Consider the following 25,122-nt stretch of genomic DNA (forward strand, 5'->3'; position numbering starts at 1 on the left):
AGATTTCCAACATGGTGCCCACGGTTGCCAATGTGCCCACCAGCATCTCCCATGGAACCCACAACAGGTCTCCATAAATATCCCCTCAAAAATCCGCTGGGAATGACAGTTCACTATTCCTGCTCAGCCTCTCCAACACTGAAGCCTTTATGTCACGCCTGTGGCAGCCATTTTGTGTCATGCACACCCCACAACAGCCATTTTGTGATATATATACTATGTCCTCATTGCAGCCATTTTGTGACTGATGCTCATGACACTTTCTTGAAATTCCAAGTCTGTTCCCTGGCATAAAAAGGTTGGCTGCCCTTGTTGTAAACGATGCTGAACCAGATAGACCAATGGTCAGACTCAGTATGAGCCAGTCCAGCCAGGAAGCTTCTTGTTCTGAGACAATAAAAGACTTTACTTTTTGTGCTACCTAAAGATCGCTTCCCATCTGCCTTGCCCCCAGCATGACAGGAGCTGAACCAAACAGGATATGCACACATTCCCTTAGGATTTTTTTTAAGACAGTTGCCTGCATGCTCAAAAAAAGAATGTGTACACCTTTTCTTTCAACTTGGTTTGCACACAAAAACATGCAAGTGCAGGAAGACCAACCAGTTGTGCAACTCATTTTTTATTTTGTATCCGATATAACGTTCTAGAAGTGCATTTTATCATGACTGTACCATTGAGTGGAGAAGTTATTCTGAGTACACTATACAGTGGTACCTTGGTTTACAAACTTAATCCGTTCCGGAAGTCTGTTCTTAAACTGAAACCGTTCTTAAACTGAGGCATGCTTTCCCCAATGAGGCCTCCTGCCGTTGGTGCCCTTCCACCGTTTGGATTCTGTTTTTAGACCGAGGTAAAGTTTGCAAACTGGGACACTACTTCCGGTTTTGTGGAGTTCATAAACCGAATCGTTCGTAAACAGGACTGTTCTTAAACCGAGGTACCACTGTACAGCAATAGTAAATTAAATACAGGCCCCACCCCTATTCCGTACTCTTTCAGGCCCAAAAGGACCTGTGCATCAGCGATTGCACATCAATTGAATGTGCCTAAAATGGTTACCACCTGCAACTAACAAAGTGTTGCTGTTTCATGACCCTTGAGGTGTGATGCTACTGCATCATTCTACCTCATAGGAGGGACGGCTCTGTTCGCTTCTCTGTTCCTGTGCATGAAAGATAATTAAATGGTTTGACCCCCATTATTACCTACTGAGGGAGGTTGTTCCTTACCGTAGAAAGTGAGGTAGCCAAAAATGGCGGTCAGCAGGTACATGACAAACATGGCGAGGATGGAGACATTTGCTACATTCTGCATCCGACGTTTGGAGGCCCTAGGCAAGGCACAGAGAGTTCACGTCTACTGTTTATAACCTATACTTAGCCCCAATCCCTTTTCAGAGCGGTGTGGGGTAACAGAACCTAGGATTTCTGGCTCCCAAGCCCTTGCCAGACAATGGAGATTGGAAGTCTATCTCATTCAAGATGGATACCTTCAGTCAGTGCTGGTCCCCAAGCACCAATCAAAACGCAGCACACAAACCCGACAGGTTCCCCCTCCAAGGCCTGAGAGGGTATCCCAGAGGCCTCTGGGGCAACCCCTCATTCCCCAAAGAGAAGGGCGCCTACCACTCATGTGACCTGGGGATGACGACTGGCTGGATTCCAAGTGGGTGTGGTGATGTTTTATGATGGCTGGGTGGGAATCCAACCCCCAGGCAGCATCCCGGGTTCAAGTCAAGAAAGCTGTCCTTGCTCCCTTGTGATGTGCTCCTCCTATTCTAGCCCCCCGCTTTCCCCCAGTTAGAAAATACCCCTGTAGTTTGGGGAAACTTATTGCAGGAAACAAGGGGGGAGAGTGCTGTTGGGCTCATGCCCTGTTTGTGGGCTTGTCCACAGTACTTGGCTGGCCACAGGATACGGGACTATCCCACTGGCATGATCCAGCAACCAGATTCGTCTTACATTTGGAGAGTTTCTGTCCAATGTTCCCTTTTCTTGGGGGGGGGGAGGAATCTTTTGCACTTTCTCCTACCCTCTCTCCTTCCTCACCCCCTTTTAAAGTGTTGAAAAAGAACAGGCTTCCCCTCTTTTAACCTTCTATCATGCCTGCAGTTTACGTACCTGCGCAGCTCAGTGTAAATGGGCAGAACTTCTGGATGGCAGACAAAGGCAAATGCCAGGATGGGGATGGCGTAGGCCGTCTGTGAAAGGAGAGGGAGTATAAATCAATTCTCTGCTCCACTTGCCACATCTGAAACCCAGGACTTCCAGCATATCCTTTCTGCTTTTTTTTTTAAAGGAAGGGCAGAATGCGTCTTGCTCCAATAGCAGTTTCAATGCACAGCACTTGGTGCTACCGGAGCTGCAAAGACTCTTGCACTGCAGTTTCCAAGCACCCAACAACTAGCTGGCTCTCAAGCACTTTGTTAAGCTCTGTGCATTGGACTTTGGCTCACAAATTCACACTCACCCATTTATCTTCATACAGTGCAGTGCAAATGGGGCTCCCTTTCTCACATGCAGTGTGGAAATGGCAGCTGATTGGGCTGGTGGAATAGCAACACAAACCTCTACTTTGCCTGCCCAACTGGCTGTCAGCTAAGCAACACAAAGCACCCTATCCTTGCTTTGCCATTCTGACTGACTTCTATACAGTGGTACCTTGGGTTACAAACACCTCGGGTTACAAACACTTCGGGTTACGGACTCCGCTAACCCGGAAGTAGTACCTCAGGTTAAGAATTTACCTCAGGATGAGAACAGAAATTGTGTAGCAGTAGCAGGAGGCCCCATTAGCTAAAGTGGTCCCTCAGGTTAAGAACGGACCTCTGGAACGAATTAGTACCAGAGGTACCACTGTACTGGAACGAATTAGTACCAGAGGTACCACTGTACTGGCAAGGATGTGACATGCATAAGCCAATTGGACTGGAATCAGAGGCCTGATGAGCCGTATTTGGTCTGAGGAGTGGAGGTTCCTACGCCTGCTATTAAACAACACTAAAATGAATTGAATTATTTTTGGGATCTATTACTTCTTACTATTATTATTATTATTATTATTATTATTATTATTATTATTAAACATACTGGGGCAATGAAAACAGGAGCTACAAATTCAGAAGTAAGCTACTGGCAAAACTGAAAAGCAATGGCAAACACTGATGTCAATGCCATGTTTAAATTTCCAAAATGGAAGATGTATATTTACACATTTTTCTGTGCTCTTTCCCTTCCTGTGCCTTACCATTATAGTAAGGTTTTGACACTGGGGCATCATACTAGAGTTTGGCCATCCTTTGCTTCACAACTGGTATATGAGAATTCATGGCAATCTCTGCAGATTGAATCTTTCTAAAAGTGAGAAGATAAATTACCATTCTAGCGCATCAAATGCTTCATCTGCATCCATGAACTTCTCAGTGGCTTCTTCACTATTATAGCATTTCGGGAATTAATTATAGCAAAGGCTGTTCTGATATTACCTGAGAAGTTCATCCCTAAATATGAAACCTGTTCCTGAAGTTGATACTTACAGACTGTCTTTTTTTAAACTGATCAGTCAATTATGCAGGGAAAATTCAGCAGGTCCCAGTTCAGTAGGTCCATACCAGGAATTGGCAGCCTGTGACCTCAGGGTCACATAACGAAAAGTGGGTGAAATGAGTGCCAGGGGAGTGGCAGAAAAGGAGGGGCTCCACCCATTTTTTGCACCAATCCTGCCCACCACTAGTATGCCACCCCTGAGGAGAAGTGGCCCTTCATGGAAAAGGTTGCCCATTCCTGGTTTAAACTACCTTGATATGTTTTATGAGTAAAAGTAATCCTAGCTTCATTCCAGAATTACAGTCTCTGATGTCTACATAAACATTTTGGAAACAGAATTGTCAGGGGTTGGCTTCGTAATTTCTCAAATTATTGGAGTCCTCTGTCCATAGGAAGTCCAAATGAGCCAGTAGTTTTTACTCAAGTTTGCTTGGCATTCTTCTTCCTCACTTACTGGAAAATTAAATGCCTTCCTTGTATTTCTGAAGTAAAATGTAAAAGGTAAAGGATCCCTGGACAGATCAAGTCCAGTCAAAGGTGACTATGGGGTTGCAGCGCTCATCTCGCCTTCAGGCTGAGGGAGCCGGCGTTTGCCCACAGACAGCTTTTCCGGGTCATGCAGTCAGCATGACTAAACAGCTTCTGGTGCAATGGGACACCGTAACAGAAACTAGAGCGCACAGCAACACTGTTTACCTTCCTGGTGCAGTGGTACCTATTTATCTGCTTGCACTGGCATGCTTTCGAACTGCTAGGTTGGCAGGAGCTGGGACAGGGCAAAGGGAGCTCACCCCATTGCAGGGATTCGAACCGCCGACCTTCTGATCAGCAAGCCCAAGAGCAGAGGTCAGCATTCTAAGGTCTGTGGGCCAGTTCCGGCCCCAATGGGTTCTGGATCCGGCCCGCAGACGGTCCAGAAATCATCACATGGTTCTGATTCATATCGTTCGGAAATCGCTTCTGCTCATGCCCAGACACCGAAAATTACTTCTGCGCAGGCGCGGTTTTCGGCATCTGGGCATGCGCAGAAGCGATTTCCAGCGCCGTGGACATGTGCAGATGTGATTTCCAGCTTCACACTGCGCCGGCCTGGCCCACAGACGATCTCCATGGGAGTGATCCGGCCCATGCCCAGTATTGCTGACCTCTGCCCAAGAGGCTTAGTAGTTTAGACCACAGCACCATCCGCGTCCCTACTGCAGACCCACGTCTGAAGTATGCACACACACACGGGTTATCAGATCTCCCATAAAAACCTACAAGTTCACTTCTAAGCTCCTCATTTGATGCAGTTTCCCTATGCATTGCAGCCACGTTTTTAAAATAACTTTTTTACTCAAAATTAAAACAAATCATATTATCCAGAAACATATCATCCTTATTCACCCCCATTTTTACACCCTCCCCCCCACAGAACTCACCCACCCCCACCTCCCGACTTCCCTCAGTTCCAGTCTTTGATTTCTCTAAAAATGCTGTTTTCTGCATGTTACACAGTTGTACAGATCCTCAAACTATTTAGCTGATTATTATCAATAAAAAGTTTGTGAATGTTTATTCAAAACCAGCCAATGAGTCCAGTTCGCTTTGTTGCGTCTTCAAATACTTTGTAAAGGGTTCCCATTCATCTTTAAAGTCACAGTTATCCTTGTCCCGTAGCTTATATGTCAACCTTGCAGCCACTTTTAAGCCCCTACACGTCCCCCAGAATCCTTTTCAGGATCCTTCCTACTAACCTGGGAGTTGACAGTGAAGACTTCAGGAGCACAGACATCATCATCATCAGACCCCAAAGTGCCATTGTTCCCATTATAGTAGACGGGGGGCTTTTCAGAGTGCGTCCCATTGAGGGGGCAGGGAATCTCAAATTTCTTGTAGATCACCTTTAAGGCGGGAATGAAAACTGATGTTGAATACCAAGCTTGGAAAAGGAGCAGGGAGTGGGGGGAGAAGCTGCCCCAAAATTCATTTCCCCATTAAGTACTAGGAGCCCTGGATACCCATTTCCTATGACACCTGGCAGCTTATAAAGGAAACACAATTCTCCAGGTGGGAGAAGACCGCGCTTCTGAAAACTCCCATCAACTCACCGAGATGAGGAAGAAACACATACAGGTGAGGGAGAGCCCACTGGTATAACCAAGATAACCTGTGAGGAGAAGGAGGGAGAGAGAGAGAAAGAGAGAGCACATCAAGCTTTCACATAGAGTAAATGATAAAAAGGATTAGAACAGGTCCCCTGTTCAGTTCTCTTCAACCTGCTTGTAAACAATGCCATTTCTTGCTCACCATGTTATCTCCATGCCATGGGTAAGCAAACTAAGGCCCGGGGCCCAGATCCGGCCCAATCGCCTTCTCAATCCGGCCCGCAGACGGTCCGGGAATCAGCTTGTTTTTATATGAGTAAAATGTGTCCTTTTATTTAAAATGCATCTCTGTGTTATTTGTGGGGCCTGCCTGGTGTTTTTACATGAGCAGAATGTGTGCTTTTATTTTGAATGTATCTCTGGGTTATTTGTGGGGCATAGGAATTCGTTCATATTTTTTTTCAAAATACAGTCTGGCCCACCACATGGTCTGAGGGACGGTGGACCGGCTCACAGCTGAAAAAGGTTGCTGATCCCTGCTCCATGTCAACAAAAACAGCACCTGTTGGACCTCTCTCCCTATCATTCTGCTAAAAAGCACAAGAGCCCTGATCTCAAACAAACAAACAAACAAACAGGGTTAGGGCTGGGGGGAAATACCTGAAATTAAAAATTCTGCAGTTTTGCTGGACTGGGAAGCACATTTAGGCCGCCCTATAGAGGGGAAGTTGGGGGGATAGGGTGAACATATTTATTGGGTGCATCCAGAACACCACTATTTTGTGACAGGGTTCAATTGTGCACCAACAAATTCAGGTTGCACAACATAAGGTGAATAGGCACTGTTGCAAAGCAAACCCGCTTCCCCTAAAAGAATCAATACTTTTTTCACAATAAGGAAAAGTGACAGGAAAATGCACTGGATAGCGTGAGATAACGCTTGCCCGACTTCCACGCAAACAAATCAGACCCAAGTGTTACATGAAAAGCTATTGCTGTCTAACCTCTCTGCAAACTTTGTGCCAACAAACCAGAATGAATGCTCCATAAATAGGTTGACTGGAAGGGACTGCTGTGATTCACATGGGCAGAGGTCTGCTTGCAGTGGAGACAGTGGCTTCCTTAAAAAATATTTATTACTTGATCAGGAAAGGGTGTGTGTGTGTTGTCTGTGAAAGGACCCTCTTAATGGTGGCCACGGACCACCCTATCTTCATTCCAGGAACATTCTGGGAACACAGAGGTAAGTGGCAATCTACTCTAGAAGTAAACTTTGACACCTATTTATTTACTTCAAATAAATTTCTTAAGACTGGCCCAACCCCCTGCAACAGGACATACAGGTTCTTCTTCACCCGCAACATTTCCCATGGGCATGCAAACATACAGTAATTCCCCAGAGGAAGTAGCAGGTTTGACCGGACAGTGTGAGAACAGGATGCTACTCATATGATGCCAAAGCTGATTCCCTCCAGCAGAGGGCGGGAGAGACACAAACAACACACAACATTGCCTTCAACTCTCAGGGAAGAAGGAAGGAAACGTTCACTGCAGTGACACACACACACACACACACACACACACACACACACACACACGGCCGTCTTTAGCATATGAACTGCCGGGGTGCAAAGATCCACCCAGCACCCCCAAATTTAGTTTAGCTCCCAAATTAAACATTATTTTGACTCACCCGCCGGAGCGCCGATTGCAATCACGCACACCGCCATTGCCACCTATCGTCTGCCCGATCAGCGGAAGCAGCCACCTGTCACTCACGATTGACGCAGCGGCAGCCGATACACAGCGGACATTGCCACAGTCACCAATCGCCCATCAGGTAGATAGTTAAGAGCTTAGGCGGCTTCAGCAGTGGGCGCCTGGCGCCCCCCAGAATTCGGCGCCCGGGTACCCCGCACCCCTGGGTAAAGATGGCCCTGCACACACACACACCATGGCTGGGCCACTGCTTATCCAAGTGTACCCAAGCAAAACACCACGGACAGATGCTCTTCACCACTTACCCAAATGTTTCATCATAGCCAGGGGCAGGATGACACCAACGCTGACAACGATGATCAAGACATTCCCGTTCATGTACCACTCGCTGAAAACAAACAGTATCAAGGTCACAACAGCCAATGGATGCTACGTTTCCCCCCTCAGGTGAACAGAGGCAAAAGTAAGCAGGGCTCCTGTCCTTTAACTGTTGCATCCAAGGGGGAATTCGGGCAGTTTTTCTTGCCTTTGTGCAATGAGCTTGAATTCCCCCTTCTGCACAGTGGCTGGGAAGCACAGGATCTGGGTTCTCCTTGGCATTTGCTCACTCAATCCCGTCCCCTCCATTAAGTCTATATGGATATTAATGTGCAAGAACAACCAGCAGAATACTTCCGAGACAGGAAGCCATGTTATGTGTGCTGTAACAAAAAGCAACAAACGCACCTGGCACCCTCAAGGTCTAGCAGCTTTTATAAACTTTTGGAAAGCTGCTGTCCATGTCATCAGAAAGCTTGTGCACATGGCAAATGCCTTTTGAAGTTATTTCTACTGCAACAGACTCAGGTTTGCCATTCCCTGCTACTGTAATGTGCTCTGCGTGGGGCTTCCCTTGAGATGGATCTAGTCGCTGCAGATAATGCAGAATTTTGCATCTGGACAGCTGAGAGGAGCCACTGGGCATGCACACCTTACACCAGGGCTGAGGATGTGCACTGGTTGTCAGTCAGCTACCGGGTCACGTTGAAGGTCTTGTTGACACACAAAGCTCTGAACAACTCAGGTCCCTGAAAGATCACCTGTCTTGTAAGCCTTTGCGGCATCACACCCTACAGAATATCATAGGGCGGTGGCCCAAAACAGGCACTTTCTGTTATTGCCCCTGTACTGTGGAATGTGCTTCCCTCTGCCATACAGGTGTCTTCATATGTCTTGGAAATAATTATCTTCTGCCCAGGCTTTCTCTGACCCATGAGATCAGACCCTGTTTTCCATCCTCTGGATTTATGTTTCATTGATTTTTTGCATGTTTTTATGTGTTTCTATATTGTGGTTTTAACCGTTTTAAGACGCATTTCTATTTTATTTTTTAATGGTATATAGTTTGTTTTTAGACTGCACTCCTTAACTAGACAGTTTATAAATTATCTTGGGTACCAAATGCTAGGAAAGGCCCTCTGCCAGAAACTGGGAGATCCAGCAGCTCTCAAGACGAGATGGAACAGCGCTGGATGAACCAGACTGTATAAGGGAGCCTCAACAGAATATTGATAGCTTTAATTTTTAGTTTTCAAAAACAAACTTTCCTAACCCCAGTGACTCTAAGTGAGAATAAAAAAACCACAAAGCATCTTCTAGACCAGGGGACTACCCTGAGACAGCATTTTGCGGGAAGTGAATTTAACTGTACACAGTGACCACCCCCACCCCCTTTTAGTCACTCGACATAATCAGCCAAAATACAGTCATACCTCAGGTCGAAGTAGCTTCAAGTTAAGTATTTTCGGATTGCACTCCACAGCGACCCGGAAATAATGGAGCTCGTTATTTCCGGGTTTCACCGCTTGCGCATGCGCAGATGCTCAAAATGACATCACGCGCATGCACAGAAGTGGCGGAATACGACCCATGCACGCGCAGATGTGTCTTACGTTTACTTCAGAATGCGAACGGGGCTCCGAAACAGATCCCGTTTGTATCCAGAGGTACCACTATACAGTGGTGTCAGAGCTGCCCTAGGTCCCAGCTCACAAAGGACCAACGCCAGTTGGTTGTTATATAAAACAGTCTTTATTGAAGCACAGTTTTGCTTTTACAGCTGCGGCGCGCAGCTCTACGTCTCAAACTCTAGACCGCCGAAGCTCCGTCTGAATCTCCTCCCCCCAGACACCAGTTTAAGACTCTAGCCTTGCTCCACCTCTTCCTTTGCTCTCTTCTCCTCTGGGCCCGCCTGTCCGCTGGGGTCTCGCCTCTTCTAGACTCTTCTGACGCTGAGTCCCCTGAGTCTTCTCCCTCCCTCCGGCGGGCTTTAGGACCTGGTTCCCAATCCGGGTTTCCTGCTGTGCCGCGCGCCTGTACATTCGAACTTGGCGCGCGCGCCCAGCCGGCCACCTTCCTCCTGACCGTTACACTGCTCCTGTCACTGCTTCCCCCTTCGGGGAGGCTAGCTGCACCTGACTCTCCCTCCGTTCCCTCACTCTGCGATGGAGGCGTGGCCAACCCTGACTCATCTTCTCTCCCTGCTGGAGGAGAAGCTGGCCCTGATCCATGTGACTCTTCCCCCTCACTACGCTCTGGTGGAGGAGCTGGTCCTGATCTCCCGCTGCTGCTTTGGGAGTCCCCGCTGGCCCCTTGCTTCTGGTGTGTCCCCCCTGGGACCCCCCTTGCCCTGGCCATCGGCGCCCCCCTCTGGGAATCTTCTGATTCGCTGGAGAGACTCATGGAATCTCTCGGGCCAGTCTCATACTCCCCTACGCTGCCCTCAGATTCTTCCCCTTCGCTCTCCATTTCCTCTCTCCCCTGTGCCTCTGCTCCTGAGCCCCTGACAAGTGGTACCTTGGGTTACAGACGCTTCAGTTTACAGACGCTTCAGGTTACAGACTCCGCTAACCCAGAAATAGTACCTTGGGTTAAGAACTTTGCTTCAGGATGAGAACAGAAATTGTGCTCCGGGGGCGCGGCAGCAGCAGGAGGCCCCATTAGCAAAACTGGTGCTTCAGGTTAAGAATAGTTTCAGGTTAAGAACGGACCTCCCGAACGAATTAAGTTCTTAACCCGAGATACCACTGTATAGGTGTAGCTTTTCCTTTCCTTATGAGTGAAATGGAAGGCAAGTTTTCTTCTACCATGCTCCGTGAAGCCCACCAATGACCCTCCTAGCTTCCAGGGCTACATTCAGCCGGCACAATGGACACCAGAACTCTGTAACTTGGCACCATCTTTTCTATATCTATCTTTTCAATAGCCAGCGTGGCAAAATGGTGAAAGTGTTGGACTAGGAGCTGGGAGAGACCAGGGTTCGAATCCCCACTCAGCCATGAAGTTCAATGGGTCACAATCTCGCAGCCTAACCTACCTCACAGGGTGGTTGTTAGGATAGAATTGGGGTTGGGGGGGGAGAAGAACCATGTACACCACCTTGAGACTGTTAGAAGAAAAAGGTGGTCTATAAAATATAATAAGTAAATCATATTTATTCAACTAATGGGCCCACTTTCTCCAACAGTAGCAGCCCTGGGCCTCAAGGCTGACTGAGCAAGATTCTCCCTCACAGAAACAGAGCATTTTGATTTACTGTTTTTAACAGCTGGGAGTGAGAGGTTCAAACAACATGTTACACAACACAGCTATGTGAAACATTAGCCAGAGGTTACTTTGCCACGAGGCAGCCTTGGGGACGGGGCGGGGGGCTGATTTTTGGTGCAGGAGCGGCAGGGAACGGAGGGGCGCTTAACCTTCTTTCTGGTCACTTTCCTCCGCAAAAACTCCTTTTCCAGCCACTTTTTCTCCTTCCCTTTATCTAACTCTGGACTGGATAATGTTACAAGACAGCTGTGTTTCGATGTGGCAGTTTGGCCCCAGGTTCAAAGCGAACGTCAAGTGCAGGTGTCAGGGGGCAGGTTGTAATTCACGGGGGGGGGGGGGGGAAATGTGCCCTACGCATTTCTGTTTGAGGGGGGTCGGGTCCTCCAATTCAGGACACTGCTGAGGAACGGCTGGGGGCAGCAAGGCCCCAGAAACTGCTCAGGGAAGGCATGTGAAGAGGGCAGCAAGCCATTTATAGAAGGGAAATGGAGCCAAAAAAGGCCAGCTGCTTCCCTCCATAAAACGGCTCCGAAGGCCTCACAGCAGAACTAGCTTGAAGGGAAGGGCCAAGATTGGGGGGGGGGGGGGGAGAGAGAGAGAGAGAAGGGGAAGAATCCTGATCCACTTTCATCGCAGGTCACAGTGGTCCTACGATGGCTCCAGAGGGAAGGTCAATGCAGGTTCAGATCCTTAATATAACCATGGATGTGACTGGGTGCTGCCCCCAAGTTGACTCTGAGGTGAAACTACTGGGTGTTCTCACCGGCTCGAAAACGGATTTTAATTTAAAAATTCTGTTGGCCATCGTTAAATAAAATAAAAACAACTGTTAGTAAGTTGAAATCACACAAAAAAACTCCTGTGGAATAAGCCGAGGAATGCGTCCAGGCAGGGCCAGGGAACCCTGGGGTGACCTTCCAGGACTCCAACTCCCATCAGCCCCCACCAGCAGAGCCAGTGGCTAGGGATGCTGGGAATTCTAGTCCAACTATATCTATAGGGCTGCAGGTTCCCTATGTCCACACTAGGGGTTGTGGAAAAGGGTGCTAATTGCTATAGTAGTACTTAGGGGTCAAGTCTGGTTGTCCTCAACATGGTGCCTATAGCAGTAATGATGCCCAGGAAGGGAGGGAGGAAGAGAAGGAAGGAAGGAACTGAAGACCGTGTGTGTGTGTGTGTGTGTGTGTTTTCCCTCTTCCTCTGGGAGTTTGAGCCATTGTTGTTGTTTATTCCCCTCTCTTTCTTGACAACAGTGGGGTGGGGGGGAGTGTCAGTGTTTGGTCCCCCTCCTAGCAAGGGTTCTTCTGTATATACCTGAAGAAGTGAGAAGTGAAGTTACAGGGAACCAGGCAGAGGGCCTCCTCAGTGGTGGCACCCGCCCTGTGGAATGCCCTCCCATCAGATGTCAAAGAAATAAACAACTATCTGACTTTTAGAAGACACCTGAAGGCAGCCCTGCTTAGGGAAGTTTTTAATGTTTGAAGTTTTATTCTGTTTTTAATGCTCTGTTGAAAGTCGCCCAGAGTGGCTGGGGAATAAATAAATCATCATCATCATCATTTGTGGTTGTTTTCCCCTCCACTCTGGAAGTTTGTGCAGGGGTGGACTTTGGCAACATTTTGCAAAATGGCGCCCTGAGCAAGACCAAAATTTGGCACCCTCAAATGGATCTAGCGGATCTCCTCAATTTGGTGTCCCTCAGCTTGGCACCCCATGTGGGGCAACCACCCACACCACCCTAAACCCGGAAGGGGTTTGTGTTTGTTGTTGCCCTTCCTCAGCCCTGGGGCTCTGATGCTTCCCACCCAAACACTCACGTTCTGTTTCTTGGTTTGCCATCCCATTTCCCCCTGCCAGCCATACTTCGTTCTGGGGTCTGTTTGCTTGCTTTCCAACCTCCTTCTCTCTGGGTGACAGATGTTTTTGTCGCATTCGCACCCCTCTCCACACACACACACCCTGCCTTGGAAAGATATGGACTCTGTGTATTTTTCCTTTTTCCTGCTCCCAGCCAGGCTGCCTCCCGCTCAGCATCTACAAAACAACCCCCCCCCCCCATTGTGAGCAAGCAGGGGAGGGGGCAGCAAATCGTAGCAGAACACACTTCCACAGGCCACCACAGGCATTTTGTGGCCTGCCGTGGCAACCATTTTGTTGCGGTGCTCACAGTTCTTTTTGAAAATGCCAAAAGCGCTCAGAAATGTTGCAGATGATCTGGGTTAAGCAAGATCAAGTGAGGCCCTCCTAAGTCACCTTCTATTTCTTTTTGGATTAAATTTGTACACTGAGTGTGGTCACTGACCCTTCCTAATTTTTATTTCAAAAGAAAACAGAAACAACAGAGGGGGAAAGGTCAGTGCAGGACTGAGAATTGAAGTGGAGGTTGTTTTGCTTACCCGTTGTCCCCTGACAGCCCTAAGAAAGTTTGGATCACAAGTGGCAGCTCAGATTTAACGATAAACAGGTAGCTGGACATTGCTGTGAAAAGAAAAAGCTGTCAGGAGGATTTCCCTTCTTGACCCGGCAGGAGGAGAGCAATCAGCAGGGCCGCAGGACAGAATTTTTCCACCATTTCGCATACAAGCCAAATCAGGTAGCAGGCATGATGCGGAATTCATGAGAAAACCAGAGTTTCGGCACCCTATACAGTTCTTTGCCCACACATTCTCTCCTGCTAGCATAATACAGGATAAATTTGGCACAAATGGACTAAACGTTCAGGGCAGTATCCAGGTAACATGCCCTGTCAGCGCAAGGATTTCCACTTGCACAAGGAGACCTTCTCCTCCTCTAATCACCCTGTGCAAGCCCCACACCCTCCCAAATCTTCTCCCAAGGGTTGGGGGAACTCCTGGAGCAGTTTGGGGGGCTGCATGGAGGGGGGGAGAGAGTGGGAGAAAGTTCTACTGCACTAACAGAAATGAATGGATGGGATGCTTCTTGCCATTAAGTTGGGAGACAATCAGGGACGCGGACTTATAAAAAATATTGGGGGGGCCCGGGAAAGCTCATGAATAATAAATAAGCTCATGAATATGCAAATAAAGTGGCGCCGCCTCCTCGTGAGCGAATAGGGGAGAGCGTGCTGCGCCTATTAATCAGCTCCAAAGGAAATTGGGTGGAGCTTTTGCTCGGGAGGGAGGGCAGGAGGCATGCAGCCCGCCCCTCCCTGTGCATTTTGGGCTGGGGGAGGGGCGGCGATGGCGCTCTGCTGGAGGGGCGCCGGAGATTATTGGGGGGGCGGAGCCCCCCCAAACGAATTTTTGAGGGGGCTCGGGCCCCCTCAAGCCCCATGGAGTCGGCGCCTATGGAGACAATCAATAATGTCTACAGGTTGTGGAGCCCCAGACTTGTGGCAGGGGGTCGGGTGGGCTTTGTGTTACCGTGACAGACTGTTTCTTAGCCTCACAGAACATCTATGGGTCAGAATAAGCCCTTACCTCCTATGTTGTGTATTGAGATGATCACAGCTGCAACCACTTTGCCCCCGTGGCCAAAAGCCCGGAGTCCCAGCTGTTCGTAGGCTCTAATTCCTAGTTAAAAAAGAGAAGTGCAGATTGTTGTTGTTATTGGGTTTTTTTTACAAATGGCTAGGAAATCACCTTACTTGTAACCCATGGCTCCCGGTTAGTGTCGCCGCTCCTCCAGTTCAGCCACCTCCCCTCTATTTACCAGTGAAGCTTCTCCCATCATGAACATCGCCACTCCCCACTCCAGCTCTCACGGGACGGTCCCTATCCTGCCTAGTCAGGAAAGTGTGCGATTCTACGTGAAGGCAGTGAAAGGAGGCCCAAACATGCTCTTCAGGCATAGCTTGCCTGGTCACAGCTGACACAAAACACTACAGAGATCCAACTCAATTGCAAATGCCAACTCACCTCATGCCTCAATCATTTTAAAAACCAGGAATCTGGGCACTTTGGAAGCTGCAGGTGGCAGACGTTGTGCAAGAGAGGCTGAGGAGAACGTTTAAAGCATGGGCTTATCTGCCATGGCTTGTCAGATTTGGCAAGTGTTGGTACTGTTCCAAAAGCCTTCAAAGCCTCTTCAGCCAGAGGCAGAACTGGGCCTTGGTGAAGACTTGACTTTTTATCCCCAAAAAAGTTTTTGGTTGAGTTTTTCACTGAAATGAGGTTGCATTTTAATGTTTTAATATTGTATTTTAATCTTGTTTTTTAAGCTTTATTTCAATCAATTGTTTTTATTTGGTGTTAGCTGCCCTGAGGGAGGGCGAGGTATAAATAAAAATTATTATTATTAGTAGTAGTAGTAGTAAGGTAAAGGTACCCCTGCCCGTACGGGCCAGTCTTGACAGACTCTGGGGTTGTGCGCCCATCTCACTTAAGAGGCCGGGGGCCAGCGCTGTCCGGAGACACTTCCGGGTCACGTGGCCAGCGTGACAAAGCTGCATCTGGCGAGCCAGCGCAGCACATGGAAACGCCGTTTACCTTCCCACTAGAAAGCGGTCCCTATTTATCTACTTGCACCCGGGGGTGCTTTCGAACTGCTAGGTTGGCAGGCGCTGGGACCGAGCAACGGGAGCGCACCCCGCCGCAGGGATTCGAACCGCCGACCTTTCGATCGGCAAGCCCTAGGCGCTGAGGCTTTTACCCACAGTGCCACCCGCGTCCCTAGTAGTAGTAGTAGTAGTAGTATTAAAAATAAAGATCTGTGCACTCACACATACAGCGTGTCAGTGAAACCCTTCTTGAACCAATTCCAATTCTCCTCTAAAGATACTGTCTGACTCCAGACAGAGGAATGAAGTTTCCTACTCCCCACGGCCAGAACACCTTTGATTTGTGCCTCTTGGGACAAGTACAGATGACATCCGAGGAGCAGCGAAGGGCGTCTACCACTGCCCACAACTTACCCACAACGCCAGCGCATTTCAGCAGCAGGTGGATGGAGTAGGAGGACAGCAAAGCAATGCAGATCAGAAGCACCCTATTGAAGAGATGGACAAAAGCAAGCATCAGCCACACCACTGTTGTCCCAGGGGCCAGGCCTGCCAACTCCCCAAGCTTAAATCCAAACCTAACTCCCTCCCTTCCCACAGCCAGGCTCAGAATCCCAGAGGCCACAGAGTCCTATCAAACCTCAGATCGGGGCAGTCCAACTTTCCATACCAAGTGGGCTACAAGTGTACTTTGATGTGGAACTTGTGAGCTGCACACTTGTCTTGTTGGGAAGATGGGGAGCAAGGCCGACATTTGTCCTAGAGCCCCCCACCTTTCCCCCAAAGCTGGGAAAGCTCTAAGTAGGCTTTAGGGAGGAGGCTCTAGGACCCTGGCAAAGCCTCATGCCTCCTTCCCAACGCCTCACTTACCCTGATGTGGGAAGCCAGGGCGAGGGCTGGGCAAGGGCGAGAATCAAATGTTGGCAAGGGCAGCCAAAAAAGGCATTGAGGACTGGATGTGGCCCGAGGGCCATGTGGTGGACCACCCTGCTCCAGGCAGCACATCTGCTTCGCATGCCGAAGATCCTGGGTTCCATCACTGGCATCTCAGGTGCCTGAAAGCCTGGACAGCCGCTGCCAGTCCCTGCAAATGCTACCAAGCTAGACGATCTGCTCTGTGTTGGGAGTTTGCTGCTCTGCTGCTGCTCAGCTATGCTCCCCAGAGGCAGCTCTATGTGTGCTGCCCTGCCAATGGCCTGTGCCCTTGGGTGGGATGAGTGGGGTGCGTTCCCACCCGCTTCCTTCTCCCCAGGGCTTTGAAGCCTCCCTGGCCGGTGTGCCAGGCAGGGGCACTCACACAAAAAGGACGATCCCCGTGTTCCTCATGGCGTAGGCCAGGCCCAGGATGCCGCTGCCCATGATGGCGTTGCTCAGGTTGAAGACCGACATGCCGAAGGACGTCTTTCCCTCAAACTGCAAGTCAGAGTGGAGGGAAGAGTAAAAAATCAGGTCAGAGAAAAATGGTGGGGCACATGTAACACAAGCAAAGGGTTTCGCTTCTGTGGAGGGGGAGAGACTGTGTTGTGGAAAATGCACTGTTGACAACGACAACAACAACAAAGCACAGCAGGGAAAGGGAGCCATACGACTTCCTGGACTACAGCTCCCATCATCCTTGACTGTTGGTTACGGTGGCTGGGGCTGATGGGAGTTGGGAGTCCAGCAATATCTGCAGGGCCACAGGTTCCCCACTCCTGACGTAAAAGGACGGGCGCCTATGACAGAGTCTAGGAGCCAGGAAGAAAAAGGAACTTGGAGAGCATGATGTTCATGCTGGTAGTTGGGTCAGGGGTCTTGGCTGGTAGGAGCCATGTGGGAGGCAAGAAGAAGAAGAAGAAAAGTTTGGATTTGATATCCCGCTTTATCACTACCCAAAGGAGACTCAAAGCGGCTAACATTCTCCTTTCCCTTCCCCACAACAAGCACTCTGTGAGGTGAGTGGGGCTGAGAGACTTCAGAGAAGTGTGACTGGCCCAAGGTCACCCAGCAGCTGCACGTGGAGGAGCGGAGACGCGAACCCGGTTCACCAGATTACGAGTCTACTGCTCTTAACCACTATACCGCACAGGTGTAGTGCAAACATTTAGACCAGCCTTCCTCAACCTGATGCCTTCCCACTGTTGAAGGACTACAGAGCCCATCATCCTTAATCGCTGGCCAGAATAATGGGCTGATGGGGGCTGCAGACTAGGGGGGAACCTGGACGGTTGCCAACTGGGGAAGCTCCTCAGTTCAGACTGCAGAGCTGGGAGATGCAGGGGCTCATCTGCTCAGGCCTCAGAGCATCTGGAGCAGACTGGGCTAGTGAAAGCCTCTTGAAAGGCAGAATATGGGAGGGGGGCAGGAGGGGGCTTTAAGCTGGCACTACAGTTTTGACGCGCAAAGTATGAGGAGGAGAGACAACAGTAGGACTGACAGTCAGCTTCTAGGAGAAGAATGGCCAGAGTTCAGAACAGACAGGTCTCGCTCTTTGACATGGAAACTCAACTTTAGCATCCAACAGATACTGAACCAACCATTGGAGTCGGATTCAGCGGGACTGGCATCCTTCAGTGAAAAATTATGGCTGTGGGGTCTGGTTATCTGCTGGGTGCGTAGTTTGGCCCTCTGGGTTTGATGCCTCTTCTCTTAAAGAAATAATAATTTTAATTATAATAATACTCTAAATAGGGACGCGGGTGGCGCTGTGGGTAAAAGCCTCAGTGCCTAGGACTTGCCGATCGAAAGGTCGGCGGTTCGAATCCCCGCGGCGGGGTGCGCTCCCGTCGTTCGGTCCCAGCGCCTGCCAACCTAGCAGTTCGAAAGCACCCCCGGGTGCAAGTAGATAAGTAGGGACCGCTTACCAACGGGAAGGTAAACGGCGTTCCGTGTGCTGCGCTGGCTCGCCAGATGCAGCTTTGTCACGCTGGCCACGTGACCCGGAAGTGTCTCCGGACAGCGCTGGCTCCCGGCCTCTAGAGTGAGATGGGCGCACAACCCTAGAGTCTGTCAAGACTGGCCCATACGGGCAGGGGTACCTTTACCTTTAATACTCTAAAGAGACTTTTTAAAAGGGGACAAAATGGCACAGACATCACTGGGGCCTGCCCACCCATGAGGCAAGCCGAGGGGACTTCCTCAGGCAGCAGCATCCATAGGAGCAGCATTTCCGACCTCCAAGAAAGGCATGGTGGCATCAATGGCTGAAGTAAACATGTTGGAGAGCGGATCCGCTGCCTCCTTGGCAGCCCTCTCCCCAATGTGGGCTCTTGGCAAATAGGAGGCACCGATGGTCTCCTCCCACTCCTAGGGAGGAAAGTGGGGGGGGGGCTGCCCTCTGGAGTCTCCTGGGTTCTGTACCCACCCAGTGTGATTCAGAGCAGGCCCCTTCCCACACACACCACTGCCTTTGATTCCCACTTCAACCACCAGGGAAGGTTGGTTTGACCGACCCCCCCCTTTTGTGTCCAATGTTAAATCTTCACTCCCCCTTTGCTCCCGGGTTGGGGGTGCACCATTTTGTGGCCTCAGGTGTCAAACCGTCTTGGGCTGGCCCTGCGCATTACAGCAGGGACCAGTGTGCTGCCATTTACACCACAGATGAAATTCAACAGGAGCCCCCCAACACTGCTGCCTGCCACCACCTACTATGCCTACAATAGATGCTCTGTGCTACTGGAGGGGGGGGGCACAGAGGCAGAATGGCATTTCCCCATGTGCAAAATAAAGTAGACTCTGCATGGGAATTTGTACAATCCTGCTCCAGATGCACAAGCTGCATGGTATTTGTCTGCTGCTTGAAAGTTTATTTTTTGGGGTGGAAAAAAAAATTATGATATTGAGATGTACAGGACTTGATGAACTGTTTGAGTGAAAGGCTCTGTTCCGATAAGCGAGACTGGATGCCAAGCTAAGACCAAGCAGCCCCTATGGAAGGAAAACGCTTTGGCCAAAGAAGATCAAGAAGACGATTGGCAAAATAAATTACTGAACTATGCAGGGCTATTTATTACAAAAAATGGCAATTGTTCAATGCATATTTTTTAAGCTTTGTGTACAGATTTTTACATTAGTATAACTTTTAAAAGTCACTTGTAATAAGATGAAGGAGGTTTTAAAATTGGATTGTTAAGTATATAAGGTTCTATGGACGTGCATAAACAAGTACCGTATTTTTTGCTCTATAAGACTCACTTTTTCCCTCCTAAAATGTAAGGGGAAATGCGTGTGTGTCTTATGGAGCGAATGCAGGCTGTGCAGCTATCTCAGAAGCCAGAACAGTAAAAGGGATTGCTGCTTTCACTGCGCAGTGACCCCTCTTGCTGTTCTGGCTTCTGAGATTCAGAATATTTTTTTCCTAGTTTTCCTCCTCCAAAAACTAGGTGCGTCTTGTGGTCTGGTGCGTCTTGTAGAGCGAAAAATACGGTACATTATAATGGAACCAAGAGGGGGAGTGGAGGGAAGTCAACTAAAAATTTATGGTTTAATTTGGTTATGAATGTTTTCTTTTCTGTTTTTTTGTTTTGCTACTTTTGGAAAACCAATAAGTTGTTATAAAAAAATAAAAATAAATTATTTTTGAATAGGTTCCTGTTGGTCGTGAGCCTGGAGCCTGGAATCCAATGTAATGGATATAAATATGCTTATGTGCCCACAGTAAGCATCATTAATAGGAAATGGGCCACAGAGAATCAGCAGAAATTAAAAAGAAAAAGGGCAAGCAAGTGAATGAAGGGAGAAACTGTGGACAATGATAAAGACGGAATCTCAAAGGAGGAAATTGTTGCCTTGTTTGGGTGCAGCTCTTGCTACTGGGCTGTGCCACTGGAGATTGACTGGAGGGGTGCAATCACAATGCTTGAATGCTTCCCTAATATAATAAAATCCTTCCACATATAACGGTAGCATGTTGGGGAGAACAGCTCTTGCGGCTAGCCTCCTCTAGGCCATGCTGGTTTTCTGTTGGCATGAACTGGTTTAAATGGGAGATCCTTCAATGCCGGCTCCCCACCTGCTGCCTGAACGGAATGGCACCATCCAGGAAAAGCGATGGCATGCAATTCTCCTGGTGGCTTCAGCTCTGAAGTGGCCAAAAGGTGCATCTGGCAGAAATGAGGGCGGGAGGAAAGACGAGGAAAGCAAAGGTTGCAACATCCGTTGGTCATGCACAGAGCCCCTTGCCAACCCCATAAATTCTGAGTACGGAGGATCGTCCTATATATGGTTAGGGAGAGGGCATGTTATACGCTGGAGTTCAAAGAAAGCAGATATCCTGTACATTGGGACCTCTTAAGAATGGATGTCAATAGTCTCAGTTTCTACCCAGGGTGAGATGAGAATATCTGGGCTCTACGGCCACCTACGTCAGTGAACTGGTTCAGTTTCTTGCTAGCAATGTGGGGCAGGAACTCCTCTTCCTCAGTCAAAGCACGCTCTTCTTCCTCATAGCTGGAAGGGAAAGAAACACAGAATCAGGGCAATGGACGCAGCCCCAGAATTGGGCATCAGCAAGAACCCCAGGTGCTAAGCCTGCAAAATGGCTCTGTCCAAAACAAATGCACTCACATTTTGTGTGTATGCGCCCCACCCCCGGATGCTCTGTTCTGACAGCTCAGCAAGCCAGTCAATTCCCCCCATCAAATACTGTCACCAGTTGATTTCCTGATGTTTGGCTGCAGTGAAGGAGAATCTAACATCCCAGCGAGGAAGGGTCATAGCTCAGAAGGGCCCGGGTTCAATCCCAGGCACTGCCAGGTAGGGCTGAGAAAGAGACCCCTTCCTCAACCTCTGCCAGTCAGTGTTGACCATACTGGGCTATATCAGGCAATCTCACTCGCTGGATCATCACCTTGTCGTGGTGAGTGGGCTTGCATGTTCCTAAGACCCTTGTGAGCGAAGCCATCGGGAGTCTCGTACTCCCAGCAGGGTCACCCAAGACGGTAAGGTCAAAGGGAAGGAGCTAGACAAAGAATGATCCAAGAAGTCCTCAACCGCAGAACAGGCGGATGATAACAAGTGGTATGTTGCGACGGCTGTGAAGGTGGATGAAGGCTGCAGCAGATAAGAATCTACCGGTCATCGTGATACTCATGCCACTGGAATAGAGCATGGGTAGGCAAACCAAGGCCCAGGGGCTGGATCCGGCCCAATCACCTTCTCAATCCGGCCCGTGGACAGTCCGGGAATCAGTGTGTTTTTACATGAGTAGAACGTGTCTTTTTATTTAAAATGCATCTCTGGGTTATTTGTGGGGCATATAGTCTGTCCCCTCACAACGTCTGCGGGACAGTGGACCGGCCCCCTGCTGAAAAAGTTTGCTGACCCTTGGAATAGAGCCTTACTGCAAAGACTTTGTGTTGGTCAGCATGCACTGATCTACACACATAAAACAAATTAACGCACAGGCGTCTTCCTAAAACCCATTTTATGGAAGACAATCTCACTCAGCTACGAGTGGTCACCAAAGAAGAAGATATGAGGCAATGGTCTGGCTCAGAGTAAGACTGCTTCCTGTGTTCCTATTCTGCTTGAAGAACCAATCTGCTGCCTACGGAGCACACCTTGCCTTTAAAAACTGGCCTTTGTTTCTTAATAGTCTCTGTTTCTTTGCTTCGTTTTGTTTCTTTTCTTTAATTGTGTAACTGCAGACCAGCCCTGGTGCTCCAGGATAAAAGCTGAAGAGAAAAATTGTTGAGTGAATCATCCACGTTCACACAAACCTCACCTGGCGTAATTAAAATGTGTCCGTTTCTCTTTAATGTGATTAATTACTACAAAAGCTATTTTCATTCTTTCACAACAACAGTTAATTAACTGCACAGTGTCAACTCAGAAGCAAGAACCAACCATTTCGGTGGGGCTTACTCTCAGGTTAAGCAAAGGATGGCAGCTTAATTTATTGCTGTCATCAGCCTAATTATCAAACCTGTTAATGATTAGGCTATCTCGCTTGTTATTGTTGCTCCAGCAGTGAAGGCTTTAAAAATGTGTGACCATCATTTGACAGCCTTGACACACCTGCAGAATTTTGACACATCAGTATGGAGGCTCTGAAAGAACGCATTAGTGACTAATAAATTATTTGCACAGCCCAAGTTTACATGAAGGGCAAATAATAGCTGGGATCTGAAGCTGCTCATGAAAGAGGGGGAAATCTGTCACTTCCCAATCTGCAGTGCCCCCCTCTTGGTGTTTTGTTGCTTAAATTAAAGGATAAGATGTGTTTCCCCCCTCATTCCATGCACAGAAGTCCAGGAGTTATATCTTACTTCAGAGGTGGTGATGGGACAGCATTTCCCACCACACCAGAGGGCTAACTGAGCTCAGGGGACACAGAGCAGGCCTTGAGGGACTCTCCAGAATCTGCCACCTGAGGCAGACCCCTTCACTCGGTCTAGTGGTAGGGCTGACCTTGCCCCCTGCCCCATCTCCCACAAGAAGGGAACTCCAACCCCCAGAACCACTTTTTTCAGGAAGCTGGAGGAACGAAAGCCCCATTCTGTGCAACACTGTTCCATCCACAGAGGGGAAAGCCAAGAGCCAAGTCTTGGAAACTGCCGCAATCCACACAAAATCAGGATATGATCCCAGTGCATCGATGGGACTTGAAACCTAAACCATCTGCTTCCCACTATCCAACCCAAGAGTGTAAGAACAGCAATCACATGAAAGGTATGGACAATCCAGTCCCCTACCAGTGCTCTCCAGGTATTTTGGACAGTATTGGGTGGGGCTGCTGGGACTTGTAGTCCAAAACATCTGGAGGGCACCAGATTAGGGAAGGCTGTGGTGCTCTTTCTCCAACCAGCCAGATGCTTTTTGGAAAGCTTAAGCAGGACAAGAAAGCAACCGCCCTCCCTTATCATTCATCCCCAACATCTTGTCTTGAGACGCATAAACCTCTCAACGCAGCAGCTCTCCCTATCCACCCCAATCCCTCCTCTTATTTACTCTGATGTATTATAGTACACAGGGCTGCATCCAGCACTGCTGTCCTGCTCACCCAACAAATTTCTTCTTGTGCAACAGGTTTTCCCCCTCCACTCCTTGCCGCTGCAGCCAGAGTTCAAAACTTTCCCCTGACACCATCTGGAGATGCATGCCTGGGCATCCTTGGGTCTGGACTGTTTTCACGCACAATACCCCATCCCGTAGAATTTCATCCGTTCTATTTTATCTGCACAATCGAAACAAACTTCAGGAACCAAAAAGTTGTATTGGAAAATGTGACTTTCCAGCTCCCCGGCCCCAAAATGGCAAACAGACATTCTGTTTTGGCAACTGTAACCCTGGTTTAAGGAGGCGTTTGGCTCCTAGCTTATATATCTGAGTTTCTAACACTGCCTGCAGCCCCTCCACAAGCACCCCCCCCCCCAAATCTGTTCTCCAAACAGTTGGAGGACCCTCTGGAGCCAATTTGAGGAGGGGAAGTGCATAACACCCCCTTCAAGACTCACCCATCTTCCAGGACAGCAGCCTTGTCACTATCAGGCAAGGTCCCATTGAGCTTTTCGGTGCTTGCATCCTCTCCCATATTCTGTAGCTCCATCCTGGTAATCCTCTGTCAGGTGTGTGTGAAACTATCTGGGGTAAATCGCCAAGTAGGGCAGCAGCAGCAGCAGCAGCAGCAGCAGCAGCAGCAGCAGCAGAGCACACCTTGATCAGCAGCACACCTGGGGACATGGAGAAGTAAAGAATTCATCAAGCAATGCACTGTAAGGTTTACGAAGGGCCGCAGGGGTTGGAAGAGGGTGGCTCCTGGAATCAAGATACCTAAATTCTCTTCTTCCCAGCTGCAAAGTAGGTGTGGAGGGAAGAGTTGTGAGGCGCTGCCAGGCATTGCCACTGCCTTTTCATGGGGTTTACTGAGTGCCAGAGAACAGGCAGTGATTCCAACCCCTTGCCTACAGGGGAGTCTGTCCAGACAGGAGGTGGGTGAGGAGGAAGGATGTTACCCAGTTCCCCTCCCTCCCTCCTTCCCTCCCTCCCCTTCAGGCGCAAGCTGGCAGGCTGCCCTGTCTGGCATTTCCACACATCCTCTTGCCACCCTGGGAAGGACAGCATTCCCCAGGCATAAACCCCACAGAAGCTCCCCTCTCCTAATACCACGCCGAGGGGAGGCAAATACTGCACTCAGAAGACACTGTGCAAAAATAAATCACGCTTGCTTTTCATACTCCATTCTGTTTCCAGAAAGCTATGGCCTTTTTTTCAGCCGGAACTCATGGAAACCCTGTTCTGGCACCTCTCAGGTGGGCGCCATTGCTATTATAAGAGGACAAGGAAGGCCTTCAGGGTGAGTTAAAGCACCTCTTTTTCTAGAAAAACAGCACGGGCTGTCACAAAAATTATTGTTCTCATTTACTTTTATTATTTCAATGCATCAGATATTAAATGTGTAACAACATTCTAGCTGCCTGTGAAATACATTCAATAAATCTGTATTTCAGTGGCTTTAAGAGGATAGGTTTTGTAGCTGCTGCTTTGTGCAAGGACCCGGATGACACAAGGGGCAAAAAGGGATGGGATGGAAAAGAAGGGCAGAGATTTCCCTAATAGTGCAACGCCAGACGTGTGCCTGTGTTGTGAACAAGCCAGATGTCATGCCTGGGAAAAGCAAGGGGCCTTTTTTATGGCACGGAAAGTGTTGAGTCCTAGGATTTGAGGGAGCTGCCGCCATCCTGCAGGCACTTCCATCCTGAGTGCTGCTATTTTGGGGTGGGATTCGGTTCCATATTGGCAAATT

The 25,122-nt window shown here is 48.9% G+C and overlaps 1 protein-coding gene across 1 annotated transcript in view; it reads right to left on the bottom strand.

Moving 5' to 3' along the window:
- The window catches only part of SLC38A5 (solute carrier family 38 member 5), a 56,447-nt gene that overhangs the window by 13,915 nt on the left and 17,410 nt on the right, over window positions 1-25,122 (bottom strand). Inside the window, exons 2-12 of the mRNA XM_077921469.1 lie at window positions 23,834-24,049; window positions 20,741-20,825; window positions 16,696-16,811; window positions 15,813-15,886; window positions 14,380-14,472; window positions 13,336-13,417; window positions 7,660-7,742; window positions 5,639-5,697; window positions 5,285-5,431; window positions 2,124-2,203; window positions 1,233-1,333 (exon numbers count right to left, since the gene is read on the bottom strand). Coding sequence (XP_077777595.1) covers window positions 1,233-1,333; window positions 2,124-2,203; window positions 5,285-5,431; window positions 5,639-5,697; window positions 7,660-7,742; window positions 13,336-13,417; window positions 14,380-14,472; window positions 15,813-15,886; window positions 16,696-16,811; window positions 20,741-20,825; window positions 23,834-23,925 — 1,012 coding nt within the window. The 5' untranslated portion in view covers window positions 23,926-24,049. The remainder of the gene's footprint in view (window positions 1-1,232; window positions 1,334-2,123; window positions 2,204-5,284; window positions 5,432-5,638; window positions 5,698-7,659; window positions 7,743-13,335; window positions 13,418-14,379; window positions 14,473-15,812; window positions 15,887-16,695; window positions 16,812-20,740; window positions 20,826-23,833; window positions 24,050-25,122) is intronic.

This window comes from Podarcis muralis, chromosome 17, assembly GCF_964188315.1.
Source record: "Podarcis muralis chromosome 17, rPodMur119.hap1.1, whole genome shotgun sequence".
Classification (NCBI taxonomy): Eukaryota; Metazoa; Chordata; class Lepidosauria; order Squamata; family Lacertidae; genus Podarcis; species Podarcis muralis.